Source organism: Aptenodytes patagonicus, chromosome Z (genome assembly GCF_965638725.1).
Source record: "Aptenodytes patagonicus chromosome Z, bAptPat1.pri.cur, whole genome shotgun sequence".
In the NCBI taxonomy this organism is placed as follows: Eukaryota; Metazoa; Chordata; class Aves; order Sphenisciformes; family Spheniscidae; genus Aptenodytes; species Aptenodytes patagonicus.
Genome location: NC_134982.1, coordinates 66,996,137 through 67,019,343, shown reverse-complemented (window position 1 = coordinate 67,019,343; position 23,207 = coordinate 66,996,137). Strand labels below are relative to the sequence as shown.

Sequence of the window (23,207 nt, the reverse complement as noted above, 5' to 3'; positions counted from 1 at the left end):
TTCTGAGTGTGTTCCTTGTTAACACTGCTTCTTTTTTCAGGATACAACCATGGGCAACAGTCCAAATCCCTCTTCTGCAGAAAACAGCTTCACATCTGATCGTCCTACAACTCTGCCCTTGGTAAATGGCTTAGATGTTTGTTCTTTTGTTGCATTGCACCTTTCGTTGCAAGTACTACTTACAATGCCTGAAGAAAGGAAACTGAAGGAAGTCATGACATCTGTTTCTAAAACTTCCATGAGATGTTTAACATTACAAAGCAGTGGGAATGATTGGCATAGGCGTAATTTGATCTGATCACATGCAGTATATATACATGCATATGCTTTGGATATATTCCAAGATCTGTATGCTCTACATATCTCTCTTTAGCAGTCAGGTTTCACAGCGCTCTGTACTGACTTAAAGTTGCTTCTTCCTCTGCCATAAACAGTTTTTGAAGTGTTTCTAGTTGCAATCCTTCCTCTGTGAGGCAGTTCAGACATCTGAAATAGCTGTGTAGCCACGTGTGATGACCAGTCTAATTCTAGTAATGCCTGTCCTGGACTTCCCAGTTTGTCTAACTTAACAGTCTCTTTCTTTTGCACACAGACTTAATCTCTTTGCTTAAATGAAGGCAGGGGATGAGGCTTGAATTCTGGTCATCATGTGGGGCTTATTTTGCTAACTTGATCTCAACATTTTGATATCAGAGATTGTTCCTGGTTAAACAGTTTTAAATCTGTAATTGTTGGTTCAGTTTCTAGAGGGAGGTCAGAGGAAATAAGGTCGTTTAGATTTAGAACAGTGCTGAGCTTTCTTGTGACTCTCTCTCCCCATCAGGATTTCAATGAAGACTATTCTGATCTGGATGGAATAGTGCAGCAGCGGAGACAAGAGATGGAGGAGTCCAGCAGCACAGGGTCACAGACCCCAGAGCTGGAATGCTTCCAAGGTGAGTGGGATCGTGGGGCCCCAAGAAAATGAGAATGGCTTAGCTCTCAGTTTTGCTTCTGTAATCCCCTTCTGATGTGGAATCTACATTCTCCACAGTTCTGGAGAATTACATGGTTTTTAAGGTCTTCCTCAAGGCCACAATAGCTGCATTTCCATTATTATATCCCTTTGCAATCCAGACATAGGCAATGCCTTGGTCAGCAGTGGATCTGATTTGTCACTACTGCCTCCAGCTGCTTGTCCATGTACTATCTGCTCCCCACATCCCCATCAGTTATGCTAGCAGAGATGCAATGTAGGAGATGTTCCTCCTTTAAAAAAAAAAAAGAAACAATCAAACAAAAACCGCTATTCCAATGGTCATCAAAAAAGTTATTTTTGACATGTGTTTTTGTGGTTTTGTTTTTTTAAACCTTCATTTTATTCTTTGCAGTTATTAAGACACTTGAAGATACTGCCCAAAGTTGTTCTTTCTTAACACTACTGTTTGTAGTCTCATATGCCTCAAGTTCTTCACCTAATTAGCAGGAATGGTGTGTAGAAACTCACTGCATATAAGTTAACAAGTACAGCAGAACTTGTTTTATGTAACACATGCTGAATGTTATTAGCAAAACCTAGGGTATTATTCTGCTGTACAATTAATATATATTAACATATTAATGTGTTGTTATGCTATTATTACTCCAGGTTCCATCTTGACTATAAAAGAATTTGTCTAATAAGAAGCTCTTACCATTACTTTTAAATGAAATACTATTTTTTTAATAGCAGTTTTCTGTCACGTTAGTTTTAATTAAGTCTTCTTTTTTCCTGTGTGTCTTTTGTTCAGTGGTATGATTTGGGGCTATTTGCTTTCATTGGTCTTTGGTATTTACTGTGTGTGTATTTTTAATTGTTTGGTGGTGTTTGTGAAGCAGTAACTAAATTGTGGTGTCATCACTTGCCACGTGAATGCTTCTGAATAATGATTTAACTTGCTGTCTTACTTCCTTACAGCTAATAACTACTTCAAACCTTTCCGTTTTCCTTTTCCACAACTAAAAAACCAATATCCAATTAAAGAATCACCCTAGAAAAAGCAATTGAGGAGTGGGGGAAACACACCTGTCATTCATGATTCTGTTTCTTGTGCATCACTAGAGGCGGGCCAGGGTGTGCAAGTGAAGCATGAACAGAACTGAGTGTGACTGGATTTTTCTGTCCCATCTATTTCAAGACATTGTCTGCATTTAAAAAAACAGTCAGGAAAGGGAGCTATAATCTCCTTTATGAAGTGACAATGCAATATCTCCATTTGATGTTGCTATTAAAGTCATTTGGAATCATTACTCTAGCATATTCAGTCCTTTTGAGAGATGACTTCTGTGTCTGTATAATCTTCTGACTGGAAATTCAGTGATAACCTTCAAAGTTTGCACAGATTGTCATCTTTCAAAGGATCTGGAAATATAAATGCAGCACACATCATCCTCTTCCAGTCCAGGTGCTTCTTTATATTTTGTGATCATGTGGAATTACTATGCAAAATGTTTTAAGGCTACTAAACCAACTGCTGCTTTCTATCCAAGTCCAGAAATGCACCTTTTAAAATCCTTCTCTACTCCTTGACTAACGTAAGCTACCGACAGCTTCCTTTGACTTCATATTTCAGCTTTATTAAAAATCTTGCTTTTCACAGATTATCATGTTGTTGAGACACAGACTCACTTGAAAGTTTCCAAGACTGAGGCAAAGTCTGTCCGTTCAGATGCACACAGTAAACGTGGACCTGACGGAAAAGCCCAAAACAGTCCTCGAAATGGTATGGAGTCAAGGGCAGATCTTCAGCTGGAGTTAGTTGAGATAAGTTTGCATAGTTATGTCAGTTCACATAATTTGGAAGATCTCTTTCTTGTTTATCCCTCTGTTTCTATTATCTGTTGCATGCTTCAAAATACCATTTGTGTGCCGTGGTCTGCTTTGATTAAAGTAACACTTGATTCTTTTTCTCGCAGGCAATTCTGAAGCCTTCAGGTTCTTCCACAAAGTGAAGTCCCAGAAGCTTTTATCTCTGAACCATGTACTTATATTTTACGCAGTTCTGTAAGTTAGCAATTAATTCCAAGATTGTCAAAATACTAGGATTTTCTTACATTTACGTAGATTAATATAATCTAAGCTTCACTTGAAAAAAGGAAATTATGGGGAATTGTGGCCTTTATACTTTTCAGAAGTAGAAGTGGTGGGGCAGGCTTACTTAATAGGCCTTTTACTTTTAAAAGCAAAGGGTCTTGTGGTTCAGGAAATGTTAAAAGCATTTAGCTACTTGAAGTTCATTTTACATGTCACTTAGCAAAGCCATACTCAAGGCTGAGATTTTCAGAACTGTCTGAATGCTACTGATGGGTATCCCTGAGGTGTTTCTAAGAGTGATACCTTTATTATTCAACATGTACAAGTAACAATTTAAATGGCTTTTAACATTAAATTTGTTAGGTACCTCTAAAGTTTCCATTAACTGATGTACCTTATTTTTCTCTTTTACAGTGTTTGTGTATTAATATTTTCTACCTTCTATATGAGATATAAAATCAGTGTCCTGGAGGAACGTCTTATTTCCATCACATCCTTTGATTCACATATTAAGGAGTAAGATACACTCTGTAAAATTCTGGGGTTTTAAAATCTTTTTCCAGTATCTGTCATGCTCATCTATTTTCTTCAGAAACCACTGTGAAACTGCAGTGCCCTTGTGATACTTTAGTGTCCTGTAGTTCTTGTATCTGTACCTGCCTCATCTCACAGCTTTCTGTTTAAGACTTCTAGTACAAATGTGATATATCATGGTCTAATACTGCCTTGAGAATGTTTCAGGTAGCTGTGAGTAACTTAAGTGTAAACTGCTGAAGTGAGCAGTTCCTTTTCAGAGCAATGATTCTGTGGAAAAGGTATAACTTCTGTCTTCGGTCTTAATGTCGTTTGATTAGCCTAAGATGACAAGAAGGTTCTTCATAATCTTTGGGCTAATACATCTGACTCACTTTTAGAATGTTTTCTAAAGCTTTGGCCTGCCTATATCCGCTTTATAAACTGATACCCTGTCTTGCTACAATAAAATAAATTAAAAAAAAACCCCAAACAAAAAAAAAAAACAACAAAAAAACCCACCAAAAAACCCCCCACACCACAAAACCAAACCAAACCAAAAAAAATCCAAACACACCAAGAGGAGGTTCTTTATGTATTTGAAGAGGAAATAGGGAAGGGGACAATAGTTCCATCCTGTAGCTAGAGTCATGGATGTCATCTGCTGCTGCATTACTTTTTTTTTTTTTTTTAATCTCCATGTTGCATGGATAGGAAATACGCAAATGTCAGATGAAGAGGCAGTGCAGGGGCATACACCACAGCACTATGCCACTGTAAGTTGTATCAGCTTCCTGTTCCTCTCTTAGGACAGAAGACAGTTAACTGGATACTGCTGAGAATACTAATCAGTTTATTCAAGATTAAATTTTGCATTAACTCTTCTCTCCTTCTTATAACTGATTTTTTTTCTGGGCTGCTCTGAAAAATATGGCTTAAAAGTCATTTATAAATCTTACTGCAAAACCTGCAGCTACATGCAGCGTGAGTGGGAATGCTAACAGCTTGAGAAGCACCACCTGAAAAACAGAGGGGGAGAATAAAATTCAAGCCAGAGCTGTATGCAGGCTGAGTGGAACACTCTGCAAAGTGTTTCAAGCCTGTAGCAAGTTCTTGAGTAAGGGTGCTTCTTAAGTCAGCTTTCTTTGATGACCCATCCATGACGAACAGGTCACTCTGACAATGCACTTGTGGTCGTACTGATCCAGCTGCTCTCAGCTGTCTTTGGTGGAAGGCACTAGGACTTGCATGCGTGTGCCAGAAGACAGAGCTAGGTTCTTGATAAAAAAGGAATAGGGAGGAAATAGTTCTTTATCTTAAACAGACTTGCATTTATATTTTACCAATAATGCAAGGAGAGGGATAAACCTACCTCCAACAGTAGGCAATGTCAAAAGCCATTTTCCCACTTTTGGCACATTTTGATTAGCAGGACGCCATGTCCCTCTTCTGAAGCACTCTTATACAAGAAAGTCCTGTTTTCTGTTGCTCTGATCCCAAACAGTACAAGATACAGGATGATCTAATGTACACTTCTACAGTGTCAAGGGGTTGGGCTTTTTGATTTCCTGCAAGTCGCAGGACATGGAACTTATGCAACTTTTCAACTTATTTCCAGTGAAAATGGCTGTAAAGTTTTCCATCCAAACTTCTGGAGAATGAGACCACATAAAGAATGTAGTCAAGAGTGCAAAAGTGACTTGGGCCTTTGTTTCTGTAAACAAGTACAGTTCACAATACCACCATTGTATTCCCATCTACATGTATCTCTCAGTCCTGTTTTCCTCTTTTTCACTTCTGTCACACTTACTTCTTCATTCTGTTTGACAGACATCCAGTGCGCCAAGGTTTGGGATCTCATCTGCAAATTAATGCTGATGCCCTTTGTGATGAGTTAACTGCTAATCTTATAAAATTGGAAAAGGTAACTTCCTATTGATATAATGCAAATGCTGATACACTAATCAGTTTCTTGCTGACTTTTTATGGTCTGTGCCATAGTGCCAAGATTTACCCCCAGATTTGATACCAGAAGCTGGCATGTTTTGCTAGACAAAGGACAATTTTTTGGACTACAAATTAGCCCATGTACAAGCATTGGTATGTGTACATGTTTTGCCTTGACCTGAGGCTTACAACCAGGAATACTAATAAACTGGACACTTCAGCGGTGATTATTGCATGTAATCAACTCAATTTTTTTTTTTTTTTTTTTTTTGTTCGTCAAGGCTAAGGATTCTGAACTTAACCTTTATTACTATTTGATGAAATTTTCTGTCTGGGACTTTTGTTTGAGTTTTTGGGGGTTTGATTAAGAAAAATTATGCTGGCTTTCATATGTAGTCAGCCTCTTCATATGAAGTGGCTGGAATCTGCCGGTTTCACTTTAGTAACACAAATGCTGCTACACCAGTTGTGTAATTCCGTATGCCTGACCTTTACTTTTTACCATTCTCTAATTGCAAAACTAAATGCACTTGCTGACTTAAATTGGAAACCTATGCAAAACAAGAGTGGGTGTGCAGACCTTATTTCCACTTTAGGTGTTGTGGTGGGCTAACCTTGGCCAGCAGTCAGATGCCCACCCAGCCACTCTCCCACTCCCCCTTCCTAGCAGGGCAGGGGGAGAAAATAGGATAAGAAAGCTCGTGGGTCAAGATAAAGGCAGGGAGATTGCTTACCAGTTACCATCGCAGGCAAAACAGACTCTACTTCAGGAAAATCAATTTAATATAGTGCCAATTAAAATAGATTTGAGTAGTGAGAACAAGGACAAATGACAGAAACAATACCTTTCCTCCCCCCTGTCCCAGGCTCAACTTCACTCCTCCGCTCCCGACTCCTCACCCCACTCCCTGCCCCCCAAGTGGGGCTGGTCAGGGATTACAGTCAGTACATAAGTTTTCTCTCTGCTGCTCCTTTCTTCCCCCATTTTCCCCCTGCTGCAGCGTGGGCTCCTCCGAGGACTCCAGTTATTCAGGAAATAACCGCCTGCTCTGGTGTGGGCTCTCCATGGGCTGCAGTGTGGACATCTTCTCTGCCATGGAGCACCTCCTCCCCCTTCTCCTTCTCAGACCTTGGTGTTCCTTCTGCTGTGTCTCACCCCCTTACTCTCCTCCTCTCTCTGTTTGGTGTTTTTCTCCTTTCTTAAATACACTTTCCCAGAGGTTCCACCACCGTCTTGGCTGAGGGACTCAGCTGTGCCCTGCGGTAGGTCCATTGGAGGCTGCTGGAATGGCTGTGCCCAGCACGGGACAGCCCCTGGCCTCTTCCCACAGCAGCTGCCCCTGCAGCCCCCTGTCCCGCCCCTGCCCCCAAACCTTGACAACTGCAGCCAGTACAGGTGTATGAAAAGTTATGTGTTGGGAACACATACGCTGGCCAAGCATGAAAAAAAGTATTAGTGGAGCAAAAACAAAAGTTACTTGAATTCCTAGGTGCTTAAGTCACATGGGATATTTTTGCCTCTGTTTCTAAAACTAAGTGCATGCCAAGGTCTTTCAACACCTTTTTTCCCAAACCAAGTTTCCCAAATAGCATAAAACTAGGATTATATAATATCACTGTTTACCTCTGTGGTATAGGCTTTAAAAAGACTGCCAAAAAGAGGTTTCTCCCCCTACATCTCCACCCCTTTGGCTGTAGAAGTCTAGGGTATCACTAGCATAACCCCTCTGTGTGCTCTGGATAATGAATACAAGGGGAAAAAAAATGTAAGAATACAAGGGGAAAAAGCTTACCAGATGATCACCAGATACAATCTTTAGCCAAATTAGGTCATTTAAGAGGTTACTGCTTTCCAGCTGTCTGGGACAGACTGGCAAGATGGTTCATAGGAGACCTTCACTTCATTTAAGCGGGAAGCCAGCCAGCACTTTGCAGCAGGGCTAGGCACTTTCCCACTCCCTTATATAGTCTCTGCTTGGAGACGCAGTACAAGGCAGCTGGATGGTCGGATTATTCAGCTATTCCCAGAGAAGTGACCCTCTGTCCTGAATTAGTCTTAAGTCATGTGCTTTTTTCAGTTAGTGTCTACAGGATTGGGCCTTTAAAGTCTTACCTTGTATTTGCCAATTACTCAAGACACAATCAACTGCTGTGCATACAAGCTAAACGAGTATTGCCTGTAGCTGCATATTACCACATCCCAGTCCTCTCTAATCTAGATGAGCAGTGGTTAGAACAGGATGTTTGACCCTACTCTCGTACTGCAAAACTGGTAGAAATCTAACAGCTTTATGTTCTCTGAGCAAAGTTACTGCAGTTGCTGAACTGTTTCATATGCCTTAGTGAAAAGTGCTGGTAATTGCCTGCAGCTGGCTTCAGCAGCAAAGGTAGCATAAAAGTTCTGGTATAACTTGTCTCTCTCCTCACTTGCTGTGCGACCACAGCATTGTAAACTAGAGCACAGAAATTACCTAGGTTAAAAACTGAAAACTACTTTCTGGTTAAAAAATGTTCAGTGTGAGAGTATGTTGCAATGACTTTTTCTGTGTGACCTTGTGATTTTTACAAGCTCTACTTCATACTTGGAGCCAAGGAATTACCATGGCTTAGCAGAATTTTGCTTTGGCATTTAAGTGTGTTTAACAGCCTATTAAAATGCACCATGTCTATCAGAAGATAAAGTATTAAATTGGGGGAAGGAAAACGTGGCCTAATATTACTCATTCCCTTACTCTAATGTAGCTTGTGAAAAGGAAATTCCTGTGAATGCATTAAGTGACTCTTACAAAATTAGATGCTTCTTTCTATTTTCCTTTCCCCAAAATGCCCCTCTTGAAAAAGGTGTGCATCCAGGCTAGAAATCATGAGGTAGGATTAAGAAGTGGTATCCTTGAACAGGAAGTACAATGGCTCCTCAAATTAAAGTTTGAAAGTAGCTGTGACTAAACCTTCTGTAGCCAGTGACTGCTAGTTACTAAGATATAGAGAACACCTGTGCCAGGGGATGTGACCCACTATATTCCCTGCTTTTAAGGACAAGGAGATGAAAGGTGGATAAATAGGCTGTGTAAAATAGGTCTGTGCAAATCATCCTTGAGGATGCAACTGGCTGGCATTGCCTTCAGCGTAACTAAGGGAAGATAACCCACAATCAATACACTAAATCTGGCAAATGGGACATGTCTGCTAATCGTTAGAAGACCTTATTTTGCTGTGTACATGTTATAGCCAGCTGTGTAGCTGAAGCTGTTACAAAACTATTCGAATTACCCACTTAAACCTAAGAGCTGCAACTTTGAGGCTTTTATTGGGTTTTGATCAAGTTGAAAATAATTGGGTTTCTTGTGCCTTTGTTTCTAGCTCTAGTTTTTTTTCTGTCTTACTTTGTCATACCTAATGAAGGAGAGAATCTATAGGAGGAAATTGCAGGAGATACTCATAATATGAAAGCTAGGTGTGCTGCTGGCTGATTGTATCCAGATGTTTCCTTTGACTGTGCAGAAAGCATTTAACATGAATACCATTGGTATGAATAGTTGTGACAGAATTAACGTGCACACAGAGTATATTGAAGAGGATGTGATTTTTTTTTTAATGCTGTATAACACTTCCTGCCTCCCAATTATTTTTCTCTTTTTCTAAGATACAGAACAACTTACAAAAACTACTTGAAGATGGTGAATGAAACATTGATGTTCTTGGACTGCTTCAGACCTCATTCTTCTTTCTTGACAAACAGTTCCAAAGGAGCTCTGCTGGCCAGAGCTCAAGCTTCTTTATTTTCAGTCCAAGCCAAGCTTAAACTACTGTAAAGCTCATGTCATAATGCAGAAAGTCAGTTTATTCTTGAGCATATACCTATATGTTTTGAAAACATATATGTTTTGATCTACCTGTATCTATATGTTTTGAAAATAAGGGGATTTTTCCTTCTCTACTGTGTGTGAATTAATGGATTTTATAGCTTGCTTGATTCTAGACTTGCTTACACCAGTGCAAACCCGGTGCAGCTCCTTTTACCTCAGCATTTGCTTTCTGCCTGTTGTCACTGAAGTGTAAATGGGAAGAATTTCAGTCATGACTCTTGTGCTGAAGTCTTGCGTGAATGAGCTGGCATCTGTCTCAGCTATGGTTATTGATTGGTGCTGTGCTCTTCATTTTTACTTATTTGTGCCCTGGCATCCCAAAGATCAGAAAACAGACACCTCTGGATTTGGTTATGTGAAGTTCTGAATGTTCGAGGTGTGCTCAATTCTCGGGTGCTGTAAAAAGGCTCAGTTCTGCATTCTGTGGCATTGCATCACAGCTGAGGGGAAGGTCTGTTTCTACTGGGCATTCAATTTCTATTGAAGTCAAGCTTGAAATATGTATGGACTCGCCAACTTACAGTCGAGTTGCTTATGAATAGCAGTATGGGTGTGACATATCTGCACAACTTAGAACTGCTAGGTTTTTTGTCCACTCATACAGTCTCTGTCCATTAAGTTAATCTGTGTGAAGACCCTCAGTCAGCTTTCCTTGGAGTTGCATGGGGTTTTGGTCAGCTGAGCAAGTGCAATTTGTGTTCCAGTTGATGGAAATGTAGTCTTGGTATCTGACTCCAGGGACCAGATATTTCCACATAATAGGAACTTGTGAATTAATGATGCAGCAATACAATCAGTAGAGTGAATGAAAAAGTGGACACCTGCTTAGTTATATCATACTATTTTTTTCACAGTGCCTAAGAAGGTATAACTGGGGATTTTAGCTTTCTCATTTCTGGTTAGTTTTTAAAAAGCAGTATTTAGGATAATAACAACTAGTATCTGTAAAGTAACAGTATTGTTTATAATATGCTATGCATTTTATAACCATTTCTGTGAAATGTACCTACTTTGTTTAAATAAACTTTTTTAAAACAAGTGACTCAGTACTATAATTTGGATGAACCCAATTCCATCCATCAGCTTTAGTCAGATGGATACTCATGATCTGGGTGGGCTCATACCTCAGTACAAAGTTTGTGCAAAACCCAGTACCCAACACAAAGGGTTAGGAACTGCATCCTGCTGATGTGCTTCCTCTTACTCTGCTGTACTCGAGGTCTTCCCAGACTGCAACAGTAGGAGCAAATTTGGACCCCAGAGTTTTGAGGAAATGTTAATAGGTTTCTCGGGTGATTCCTCCCTGAAGGATATTGGATGAGTATTGTAATGTTGAGGCAGCTGAGAGAGCCCTGTGTGCTCTCTAATGTGCCTGCCTGGCTCAAGTTTCCTTCTGAGCATGGTCTGTCAGAAATCTGTGAGATTTGACTGTTCTCCCTGTTGCAGCCTCTGCCTTTCCTTCCTCAGCTATCATGAGATGATTGTAATACTTGGTTTCACAGGAAAACTATTGAATTAAGCTATTTTTTTCTTCTTTTTTCCATCCTTTTCCCTACTCTCCTTCCACAGTTACACAGCTTTTGCAACGTTTTGGACTCTGACCTCATCCTCTCCCTTCTTCTCTACTTCCCTCCCTTTAATTCTGTATCAGTAACAGAAGTCTGTAGTTCTGTTCATGGTTTACAAATTGATGCCACAAGTCATCTTTATTAAAGGAACTTCAAGGAAACTTGATTATATCCAGCAGCTGAACTGAGTTAGCCTGTTACTCCATTACATCAGCAAGGATGCGCTTTGCTATAGAAAAACAAGGGGGGAGAGAGAATATTTGGCATGTACCTTATGTAAAGCAGGCAGGCTAAACCCTTATCATTAGCCATAAGCAAACAGAATAATTACCATATTGAATGAGTGATCAGAGGTGGATGCGTGCCCTTTAGCCCACTGCGGCAGCATGCCAGGGGAGGTGAGTCTGGACAAAGGTCTAACCGTCTGTCAAGCGGAGAAGCAAATTACATACCAAAGAAAGAAGCGGCACTTGGCGCATGTGACTCTGTGGTCACCTCAGCTCACCGACACAATTCAATGTGGCCACCTGCTCTTCAGTTGGTATCCTCGCTCCTCCTTTTCCCAGAGGGAGGAGGAGGACGTCTCGAGGGTGTCAGTAGTTGGGCAGTGTGTAGTACTGCGGTACTTCCAAGCTGGGAGACAGAGCTCACACAAGACCCTGCAGAGGCGAAGTTTGGAAGTGTGAGTTGAGTGGTTTCAATCCTGCGATTCAATCTTGTGACTGAAGAGGAGGGGTTTGCCCCAATCCTGTTTGGGAGGGAGGTAACACCAGCAGTGATGAGCAAGGAAAAGCTGCTTCCTGCGAGGGTGGGAGTCGGGCAAAGGGTAAGGGCGCTCTCCTCCCAGCATCTGAGGCAGGTAGTGCAAACGAAGGCCATGAGGAGGGGTTTTGCTGTTTGGCAAAGGTGAAGTGCTAGTTTGCAGAAATAGGCGGGAAAGATGTGCAACTTCAGGGAAGTCAGAAATCTACACCAAATGTTTAGGACACGATGTTAATAACAATCACTTATAATCTGCTGCATAGGCTGCCTGGAAATCTGATTTAAAAAGCCGATTTTCTTATTTCTTTTTGGTTTTGTTTTTCAAATTTTGTCTGTGTGTTTTCCCTCACAGCATAGAGGCTGGAAAAGCAACTGGGTTCTACTAGCCGTGCAGGACCTAGTAGTAGTACCAGTTTCTGGCAAGATGGTTTGAAATTACAGATGTATGGAAGGCAACAGGGGTACATCACTAACGGTTTCCCTAATTGCAGTTGGTGACCCAATTATTTTTTCTTAACAGTCTTAGCCCAACCTTCTTCAGTTCATGTGACTGCTTATTCTAAGGGAGGAAAAAAAACAACCAACAACTAACCAGCTGCTTGATTTTCTTCCTCAGAAAATGAATTTTGAGGAAACTCCTTAGACGCTTTGCTGGTTGTGGGTAGGAGTCATACACAAGACGTGACTTTTCCACGTACATTCTGGCAATGTCCAGCAAGTGGAGCCCTTACATCCTGGCCTGGCGAGACTAATTCAAAGTGGTTTTCTCCACCTCACTGATATGAACGTGTACCAAATACCTAAGAGTCGCTGGGGAGGGAGGGGGGGGGACAGGACATGGAAGTATCTTATAGGCATGATTTTCTGATGTTTGGGAATTCATCTATCTTCAGGCTGCTGTCAAGAGGAAGAGTCCTTTCCATTTCTTCCCTCTTCCATATTCCCAGTTGTTATTTTCTTGTGTATTTTCACAGATAGCAGAATGGAGGGGAAAAATGTAACGAGGGTTTGGGGAGGCTGGTTGGGTTGAGGGGTGGTTGAATGAGTTTTCTGCCAAATTAGTTGCCTGAACTGGCTTGGGCTGAGGGTTATCAAGTGTATCATACCGTTGGTGTGAACGATGCAGCTAGTACTCCAACAAGGATAAGTATCATAAAGCTCCCTCTCAGCAGAAAATGAAAGGTAGTAACTCTCTTTAGCATTTGCAGAAAAGATGAACAGTTTTGTGTGTGTGTGTGCATGTGTTTGATTTTAATACTATCACTGCTTTCACCTGAACCCTCATGCAGGCGTGTAGTAATGCTCTCCGCTTCCTGCTATGCCTGCACTTTCATTTCCGAGTTTCCAGCTCATAGTCAGCTGACAAATGCTAAATAAATCTCCGGGTTGGTGCTATCCAGGCCTTTGTGGGCTATTGCTCAGCTGGTTCAGCTGCAGCTGCTAGTGAGGTGTTACTCCCAAGAACATAGGAGATTTTACATTTACAGAGCAGGTGTGATGTGCAATAAAGATCATGAAAAAGCTGGCTATTTAAACAGAAAACTGAACAAACAGTTTCTTTTGTGCTCTGTGCCTGTGTGTGCACTTCTGTAAACAGCAGAGGAATAATGTCGTTTGAAAGGATTTTGCCAGCACCTGCTTTCAGTTTGCCTGGTGAGACTATCTGAGTCTGACATGCAAATTTGCTCAAGTGGGAAAATTGACTAATCTCATTTGACACTTCCAGGTTTATGGTTTGAACCCCATGGAGCTTTCTGCTAAACATGGTTGCATGTAATGAGACTTTACAAAAGGGATGGGGTTTTTTGCTTTCTTGGGTTATAATGTCAGTGTAATACAATTTTATAATTGTAGAGCTTCATGATAGCCTGTTGTTCAGCTAACAACCACAACGAAATATATGCCAGAAAACTTAATTTAATTTTCTCTGAAGTTATTCCCTGTTTATCAGTAGCCTTCCTGACAAAAAAATCAGTCAAATGCATATAACAAAACAATCTACTCTATATGCACTAACTCAGCAGCACTTACGAGAGTTTACTCCCTGAGCTTCACACAATGTTATGATGCCTATAACTATTCCTGTCCAAAATATAGGCATTTCACTGATACATACATAGTTGTTTTTTAGACCTTCTGATTTTCCTCCTGGTGGCTTCTACTGACCCTCAAGTTTCCATTTAGTCAAACTGCCCAGCGATACTGTGCCTACTCAGCTTAGATTAAATCTAAAATTATTTGGGTGACTAGGCCTACATCCTTACGGCAGCATGGTTGGGAGCCCTCATCTACACCTGCAATTGGTAGAACACTCAAAGGGGATGATCCCAAGAAGGAACTGATTAGAACAGTGTATCTGAGAGGATACTAGCAGGATTGGTATAATAATCAGAAGCTTTTGTCTTTCTCCCGTACCTGCCACCATCTCCATTATAATTTACAAACAAGTGGTCAGGCTGCAGCATCTTAGCAAGCAGACTTCGAACAGGAATTCAAGGCAATAGTATGTTAGTGAAGCCTTCCCCAAGCTCATGTTTCTAATACAAACAGTATAAGAATATTCCAGCTATCCCCTACTGAAGTTACAAATGCTTTGCATGAATCACTTTACTTTTTTCCCCTACAATGGGCAGTATTTGTGCCAAAAATGTTCCCTCTCCTGGAAGGTCCAAACACCTTTCCAAGAGTGTTACTGTTGATAGAAGGAATAACCACCCTAAGTTGGATGTCTGTTTAATAAGCAGACATCTGGGCCAAAAAACTTGGAAATTAGCTCCTTGAAGAGAGGGTCCTAGAAATTATTGCCCTCCATGTACATTTCGTACTGACTAGGCTTGCTAGCTGCCAGCCTCTCCGAATTCAGTCTAATTAGCTCTTTCCCCTCCCATTTTTTTTCCTATTGTCCATTGTGTGTGGAGCCTGTGCCAATGTATTTTATTGTGTATGTGACCTTCTTGCCTTGCCAGTTTCTGTACTGAGTTCATTTGGATACTGCTTAAAAGTTCATTGTGTTCTTAAAGTTGAAAAGATATCTTTTCCCAGGCTTTGCATAACAAACAGCAAGCTCGTGTCATGATGCGTCATGATGCATCATGATGTAGCAAGCGCATCCTATTCTGGAGGTGTGACCTTCTATATCAAGCTTCATAACACGGATTTATTAGTCTTTGGCAATGCAGGTAGTTTGGACTGTACAATACAGGCCTTTTCAACTGCTGTTCTCACTTAATGGTATTGATAAGGTCATTTTCCACTGAGTAGGCATTTTAGCAGTGCTTAGCAGGAGATTAAAGGAAAATCATTCCAATGTGCTCTCAAGTACAAAATTAAAAACCAGCTCTTCGCACTATCTACAGATAGATAGACAAGGGCTCCTTCCAAGAAGAAAAGGTAATGAGTAACTTAATTATAACCTTACAGGCTGGACCTGGCATGCAGGGCAAAATATAGCTCTGAATCCTTACCACGCTTACAGCTTGCTATCGTGGCAATATGCACACGTGGCTGCATTCTGGAGCAAGGGCAGGGCGGGAAGAAAGTCAGCTTGTCCTAACAGCTGTTTTCACAACATATGTAATGAACCATGAACCTTCTCTCACAGATGAATCGTGAAAAATAAATGCTTTATGACACTGGCTTATGATACTAGTGTGAAGAGATGTCCTTCTATGTTTTCCCCCAAAACAGTTCTAAGCGATGCCACTAACCGCACACATGGGGAAAAAAAAAAATCCGCATTAGCTGATTTGGAAATGGTCAGCCTTCTAAAGACTCTGATCAACAGTAATGGCTATATGGTTGCTGAGCTGAAAGACTTAAACTTCTTGATGTGAGAACACATCTTCAACACTTCATACACTTCTGGTTCTGAAATCACGCTTTGACCATCACAGCAACCCCTCCCATGAAAACAATTTGTGGTTTGGGGTCTAATTGAACTAATGAAAGCACAAGAGTTGGATTAGGGTTAGGACTAAAGAAACGAGGGTGCTCAGAGCTGGCTATTGAGAGCTCCCATACTCAGTTACTCTCTCCTTCTGCTTATAGCTTTCTGCTTGTGCTACCAGATGTAACCCGGATCCAAAAGTTGACCTGCTAAATAGTAGCCCATCCAAAACCAGTTAATTTTCCACCAGATATATGAAGAAGAGTCTGTAAGACAGCCCAGTATCAAAGGCAGGCCTATTGAGCAATGCCTGAAATCATAGTTAGGAGTTTTGCTGACATTACTACTTTTTCCCTCTATTGTTTTCTGTAATTCTATTCCATGCAAAGTGAAACAACATTGGAAGCTGCAAGAATATTCTGAGGCAATTTCTCTGTACACCTGCCCTGTACCTCTGTGCTTCCCCAAGGAGCCATACACACAGAGGAGTGAAATGGACCAAATGTGTCAGCAGCAATAACTTAGGCTTCCACACAACTCTGGTTGCACTCCTCAATTGTAACCATCAGAGAAAACGCCTCTTAATATATGGCAATGGAGGATTATCAGAGTAATGTATTTGTCCTGTGAACTTTTTGTTTTGGTTTGTGTTCCTTCAGGGAGCAGATAGAGTTACCTAGCACGATCAGACCTGTATTACTATTTCCAACCTATGGAAATCAGATTTTTTTTCAAGTTGTGACAAACTTTAATATTAAAGTTGGAAGCATCTCTGTCATAGCAAGTATGCCTGTCCAAGATGGACTGTAAGCTAAGTGCAATATTAATTTTTCTCCTGCAAAAGCAAGGTTATATGCTGACACACTTCACTGGATTTTTTCCTCCTTGTTTTGAATAGTGAAATTAGTCTCCAGCCACCAACACCAAACAGAATTCATCTCCCTCATCTCTTACTTTCTCTGCTTACCAATTTTCTTTTCCTATTCACTTCTTTTTCATGAATCAGCTCTACTTGGCTGTAAGAAGCAGAGCCAGCAAATCCTGAGTCTGTTTTAATGTTTATAGTAAGCTCTTTAAGCTAATACTAGAAATTCCATTTATGTTTCTGCATTTGGTGAAAAAATGTGGGTTTTGTGTTGGAGACACAGACTAACAACTGTACAGTGTACTATACAGTGTTCTTTTCAAAACCTTTTTTTCTGTCTTTCTGAAACCTACCTTTTTTTTTTCAGGTCTCAGACTGAGAGATCTTTAAGCTAGCTTGATTTCTAGAGTGTGGGTATTTATTCTGGTCTGAATTGATCCATTCTTTCTTTTACAATGTGCAAGAATGTACTGCAAAAACAGATGTATTCAAATCACACTGGAAAAACAGAGATGTTTTAATGTCTAAATCATAGAACAGGCTTTTTTTTTTTCTCTGACAGTTTTACCGACAAGTAAAAACTTGTTACAGTACACCGCAAACATGGATGAGTAAGCGTGTAACAGCTATGCTGCTTTAGCCACTAAATTATTATTGCATGCTGTCCTGGGCCATCCTAGAAGTGGTTTTGGGAGCCAGGACTTGGAAAGCTCGGAGAAGTACGGGATTTCCCCTTTCCTGGCTCTGCCTGGGGAAGTGTCTCGTGCTGCAGAACAATTCTGCTCCCATCACCCCCAGGCAAAGTCCTTCCATAATGTACCTTCACTGGGAAAATTTTAAATCTCCAGCTATTTCACCACTTTTCCTAGCTGTTACTTCTCCTGGTGATACTGCCACTTAAAGCTATGTGGCACTGCTGTTGGATGAGGGGATGCACTTCTAGTGGATGCTCATCCTACACTGGTGCCATCAGGGCCATCAAGGATGGTGGAAGCCCTAGGAGAAGAGAACTATTCCTTCCTGCGTTGAACTTGACACAAAAATTTCATAAGCAAATAAGCTTGCACACAGGCTAACAACTGCAGTCTCACAGAATCATAGAACAGTTTGGGTTGGAAGGGACCTCTAAAGGTCATCTAGTCCAACCCCCCTGCCGTGGGCAGGGACATCTTCAACTAGATCAGGTTGCTCAGAGCCCCGTCCAACCTGACCTTGAATGTTTCCAGGCCAGAGACTGCAGCATTCTTATCAATCATGCTGGGTTGAAAAGTGTAACTTTAAGTACCGCAAAAGTTTTGCCATCATTGCCGAGTAATGAGGATGTGCAATTTGATCAAAGGAAACACAGACCTTTCATGAGCTAAAATGAAGTCTCGATGTTTCCTCCAAAATATTTGTCCTCGTATCAGGAGGATACGTCCTGTCATCAGTCTAGAACAAATTTTGGCAACCTTATTAAGAAAGTAGGTAGCAAATCTACCCCATCAAAAAGTAAATATTAGCAGCCTAGATTATCTAATTAATTTATGATCAAGAAATTGTCCAAAGGACAAAAATCTATGTATTGTGATGGTCTTTATTTGGACTCCCAGGGCATTTCCCCTCTGCTTTGCATCACATACAATTGTATAACACATATGATAATGCAATTTAAGTGTGAATTGCTGCAGTGGGTGAGTGTGTACTGGCTCAGAGGTCTGAGCAAACAGTGGCTTCTGGCTCAGGGCACTGACAACCTTTTGGCAGCACTGCAAATGACAACACCCGAGAAGCAGCACTGTGTAAGTTGCTGCCAAGCTGCTACCTGAATATAGGTTTCTTGAGGAAAAAAAAGTCAATAATTTTACTACCAAAATCTGGTTGGCCTAGTGAGGGCACAGTTCAGGAAGTGCAAATGAGCCAAACAAAAAACCCATATCCGTTCACACCTCTGTTGTAGACTCAGTGCTTCTTGTTCCTCTAAGCCACGTGCAATTGGCCCGTTTCTCTCCTAGGGCTGGTTGATGAGGATGGGAAGTTGCTCACCTGGGGTTTTATTGGCAATAACGTGTCATGAGCTGGGGCGCGGGCATGCAGGGCTTTTTGAATAACCTACACTACCTGTCTTTCCGCCACCTCTCTAGCACTTGCAATGAGCAATCCCTCACAAAACACTTGTGACCAGCTACATTATTATTATTTATTGCACCACTCTTAAGGTTGAGCAGCTGGTGTCTTTCCTGAGATTAAAAATGAGTGTAAAGAAATCAGCATTGCCTAGTATTTAAGGGTATAGTCATACAGCTGTCTGAGTCACTTCAGACACACGTTTCCATCTCTTCTACAATTAAGCGCTTAAGTGAGACAGACTGTGACAGTTGTCCAACCTGCCAGCAGCTGCCTTTGTTAAAGACCAGTACGGCTGCCACCCCACCATCACCCCCCTTCCTGGTCACGTGCTGCTACTTCCCATCCCCACCAGTACACCTATGGTGCAATGCCATCAGCATCCCTATTTGCTTCCAGGAAAATCAGCAGGGGTTATTTTGTGCAAAGCCCAGAGTGCAAAGGTACGTTGCATCACCTCTGCTGCATCAGCTCTGCTAATAGATTAGAGCATCTGAGTAACCAGTGTGGCAGAGGAAGGAGGAGCTGGAAATGATGAATGTCCAGGGTAAAAACATATTTATCTCCTATGGGTAGATGTGGAAGATGCTGCTTTGGATGTCCAATTCCCTTTTGGCAGCACTCATCTATATTTAAGAGTGAGCTTGGATAGGACCATCATACACACACATATATTACCCTTTCATAAAAGAAAACAGTTACAACTAGGTTTTGTGAGATTCCCTGGCCTGGCTCAGAGAAAACCTACTGAATCAGGCAGCCAAAGGCTGCGGGACAGCGGCTGAAACAGGGTCACAGAGAAAACAAGTAGTGTCCCAGAGGGCAGCACAGGTCCTGTGTGGGAACCACCAGGATGAGGCAGCAGTTTCACCAAGATCCTGTTCAGCCTCTAATTCAATGCACAAGCCAAAATCGTGCTTTGTAGTGCTCTGACCACAACTGTGTCAAGGAAGCTGTCTTCATATTGAAATCTCTGTGCATTTACCTTGCAGTCACTGCACCGGGTAACTGTAGAGCAATAATAATGTCTCTGGAAAATTTTGAAATGCCGTCACGTTTGTGTTTCGTATAGCACAAGGCCTTTATTTGGTACCTCTGACCCCCGGCAACTGGCTCTGCTGATGGGAAACTGGGAGGACACGGCTGGAGGCCATGCCTGCGTGCACACTCCCCAGCTCTGCCCGCTGCCCTGGAAGGTGCAGGCGTCCACGGCGGGGCAGCTCAGGCTGCAAGACAGGGCAGACAGCCCTTCTCATCTCTTGGACAAGTAGAGCAGCAGAATAGCGTATTGCAGAAAAACACGGCTTCTCGCACCCTCTCTCCTGTGGAAGAGCTGTGGAGGAAATGAAAGCTGAACAGCGGTAGTTCACAGCAGAGATCAGGGAGAACTTGATTTATGCTTTGGCTGCGCTAGCTGTATTCATCCTGTCTCAGTGGAAGAAAGCAAAAATTAATACCTCAAGTCTTAATTAAGTGGCCTGGTAAAGACACATGCAGATCCAGATTCTCCACTTGCAGCAAATATCATTCTGGAGTAATTATACAGAATTATACAGAGTTCAAACAGAAACAGTGCTAAACCAGAATAGTGAGAAAAGAAGAGCACAAGTATTTTCTGCTCTGCTGTGTTGATTTACTGAACTGTAACAAAAGTCAACTAATCTCACCTCAGTGCTGAGGAATAAGAAGCTGCAGAATGATGAACTAGATAAACAAAACAAATGCAAAGTCATGGAGATGCTATAGAAAACACATGTTGGTCTATAGGTATTTAGGGGAAAAATGAATTGTTTGTGACTTTGGTCATATCTGCTATAATTCTATACCAGAACTCATTTTGGTATCTGGTAGGGAAATAATGAAAGACCATGATTTCCTGGTATTTTAACCCACATTGCAAAACAAGTTTTCTTAGCAGCTTAAATAAATACAGAATTCAAAATATGTTTTCTAATTAACTGAGGGCCATTGCAAGCCAAGCAAATCACTTACTCTTTGCAAACCCAGCAGCCTCTGAAATACCAATGTCTTAACCCAGTTTCAAAAAAGCCCCAAAGAAACCAGCTAACGCTCTGAGGAATGACAAACTTCTCACTCACAGTAATTAGAAAACTTGTGATTTAAAGAACTCATAAAAAGATTTGTCCAAAGCGTGCTCCACATTTACTATTTCCTGTAGGAACAACACAGCATGGAATAACACAGGTTAAGTGCCAGTAAGGGTTAGCCTTTCTGTGAACTTCCAGTATCTATTGTTCAGAAAGAAGGCGGCGGTGAACAGCCAGGAGAGTAAATGATATGATCAGCATGCAAGCTAAAGTACTTAGACAAATATTGGCTGACATAAATCTAACAAATATAGAGATTTTAAATGCATGGATTAATACATCAGAGCTGATTTTAAAAAACACGGACCAAAGGGATTGGTGTGGGGGATTTTATTATTTTTTTACACAAAACATGCTGAATGACATTGGGGCAATTTTTACAGTAAAGAAAACATTAAGAGAAACACAACCATCAAAACAGGAATGTTTCTTCTGTTCTTGGATGCTTTCCTTTGTGGTGCTGTTGGTTTTGTCCTTAATCACAATAGATAGTTTTGACAGCCTGTCCTACTGACAGATTCATGCTCCAATCAATGAAATCTTAACAGATTTGGAGATTTAGGATGATATTGTTCCATAGTAAATATGTCTGTCTATGCTTTACCTGCCCTAATTGCAGCCTTATGTGTTAGCTTAGACTACATCTGGCTCCTTTCCCTGTTCTCCGGATCCAGTAATTCTCTTATCCTTTTATTCCTTTATACAAAATTCAAAAATATGCTCTTTCAGTCTATCCTATTTTGTGCACTCTGCCACACCTCCCATTTGCAATAGTCCGGCCTTATCTGCCCCAGCGTTCCCAATGTAATATCCAGCAACTAAAAGCCTGGTACTGGGTCCTCTCTCTCCTCTGCAATACTGACTGCGCCTTTCACCCTGGTTCACCAACTCCTTTGCTGGTGGTTTTGAATTCCTCATCCTCACTTTCAAGGCCCTTCCTTTTTCTGCAGCCAGTGACCAGTTGCTGCCTTCCTACAGGTTCCCTTGCACAGCTATGGTGCTTGTCAGACTTTGCAGAGAGTCACTTCAGCATTAAATTGGTGGGGGAAAAAAAACCAGTAACACAGCTAACCAAAAAATATGGAAAGGAAATCAGCAGGCAAGCCAGGGTCGCAGCAGCCAGTATTGGTTAAGCCTGCTTTGGAACAGCGATGCTTGACTCACCATTTTTAGATTTCCTACCTTGTGCTCCATCCCTGACTTTTTTCTTATTGCCGTAAGTTTCTGTTTCCTTTGCTGTCACTCCATGATCCTACATGCCCTCTCCTTCAGCTAAGATCCTCACACTGTTTGTTCAACCTACAAAGATTTAATACCATAGCAAAGCTTAGGAGGACAGTTTGACTTGCACTGTATCATGAAACATCACCATAACCTTACTCTGCCATTTGTTCTGCCTTAAACCAAGACCATAAATCAAGTGCCGTCTGGGTCAAATTGAGAGAAGGAGTGTCTTTACTCATTACGGGGCAAACATATCCCTCATTTCTCAAACACGTAATTGTGAGCATGTACAGTTGTAAGCGAATACGGTCACATATGAGCTAGAAGAAGGTTTATATTCTGGGGTTATATGAGTATCCTGCATACTTCTGGTGATAAATATGTTAAAAATATAAAAATACCAGCAACTGTGGCAAAAAATGTAGTTAGAAGAAATACAACTCAAAGAAGAGGTATGTGCTGCACTTTTTAGATACTTTTCAAATAGAGCTGCCGCATCGGACGGAGAGGTTTATATCATTATAGGTCAGTCTATATCACAGGCCAATGAGTGTGCAGCCTCTTAAAATCCACAGCAGACAGGAGACAATAACCACTCAGTAGTAGTTTGGGGATTAAATAAAAGCCTTTGAGTCCTGGTTTTGGCTGGGATAGAGTTAATTTCCTTCCTAGTAGCTGGTACAGTGCTGTGTTTTGGATTTAGGGTGAGAACAATGTTGATAACACACCAATGTTTTAGTTGTTGCTAAGTGGTGCTTACACTAGTCAAGGACTTTCAGCTTCTCATGCCCTGCCAGCGAGGAGCTGGGAGGGGGCACAGCCGGGACAGCTGACCCCAACTGACCAAAGGGCTATTCCATACCATGTGACGTCACGGTCAGTATATAAACTGGGGGGAGTTGGCTGGGTGATGGCAACCGCTGCTCGGAAACTGGCTGGGCATTGGTCGGCGGGTGGTGAGCAATTGCATTGTGCATCACTTGTTTTATAGCTTCTTTATCATTATTATTATTATTCTTTTCCCTTCCTTTTCTGTCCTATTAAACTGTCTTTATCTCAACCCACAAATTTTACTTTTTTTCCCCCCAATTCTCTCCCCCATCCCACTGCAGGGGGGGTAGTGAGCGAATGGCTGTGTGGTGTTCAGCTGCCTGCTGGGATAAACCACAACAGCCCTTTTGGCGCCCAGTGTGGGGCACCAAGGGTCGAGATAACGACAGGTCTGACCAGAGCATGTCAAGGCAAATTTGTTATAAGCATTCATCATATTGGTTTAACAGTCGCTGGTCGCAATGTTGATTGATTTGCTC

At 41.4% G+C, this 23,207-nt stretch overlaps 1 protein-coding gene across 4 annotated transcripts in view; it reads left to right on the top strand.

Moving 5' to 3' along the window:
* The window catches only part of GRAMD2B (GRAM domain containing 2B), a 45,249-nt gene extending 34,841 nt beyond the window's left edge, over positions 1-10,408 (top strand). For 3 of the 4 annotated variants that reach the window (XM_076362336.1, XM_076362338.1, XM_076362340.1), the window contains exons 8-14: positions 41-121; positions 824-935; positions 2,619-2,741; positions 2,935-3,022; positions 3,467-3,568; positions 5,396-5,489; positions 9,156-10,408. In XM_076362336.1, the coding sequence (XP_076218451.1) occupies positions 41-121; positions 824-935; positions 2,619-2,741; positions 2,935-3,022; positions 3,467-3,568; positions 5,396-5,489; positions 9,156-9,197 (642 nt within the window). In that variant the 3' untranslated portion in view covers positions 9,198-10,408. The remainder of the gene's footprint in view (positions 1-40; positions 122-823; positions 936-2,618; positions 2,742-2,934; positions 3,023-3,466; positions 3,569-5,395; positions 5,490-9,155) is intronic. The other variant, XM_076362337.1, reaches the window with a different exon arrangement.
* Positions 10,409-23,207: the final 12,799 nt, after the last annotated feature.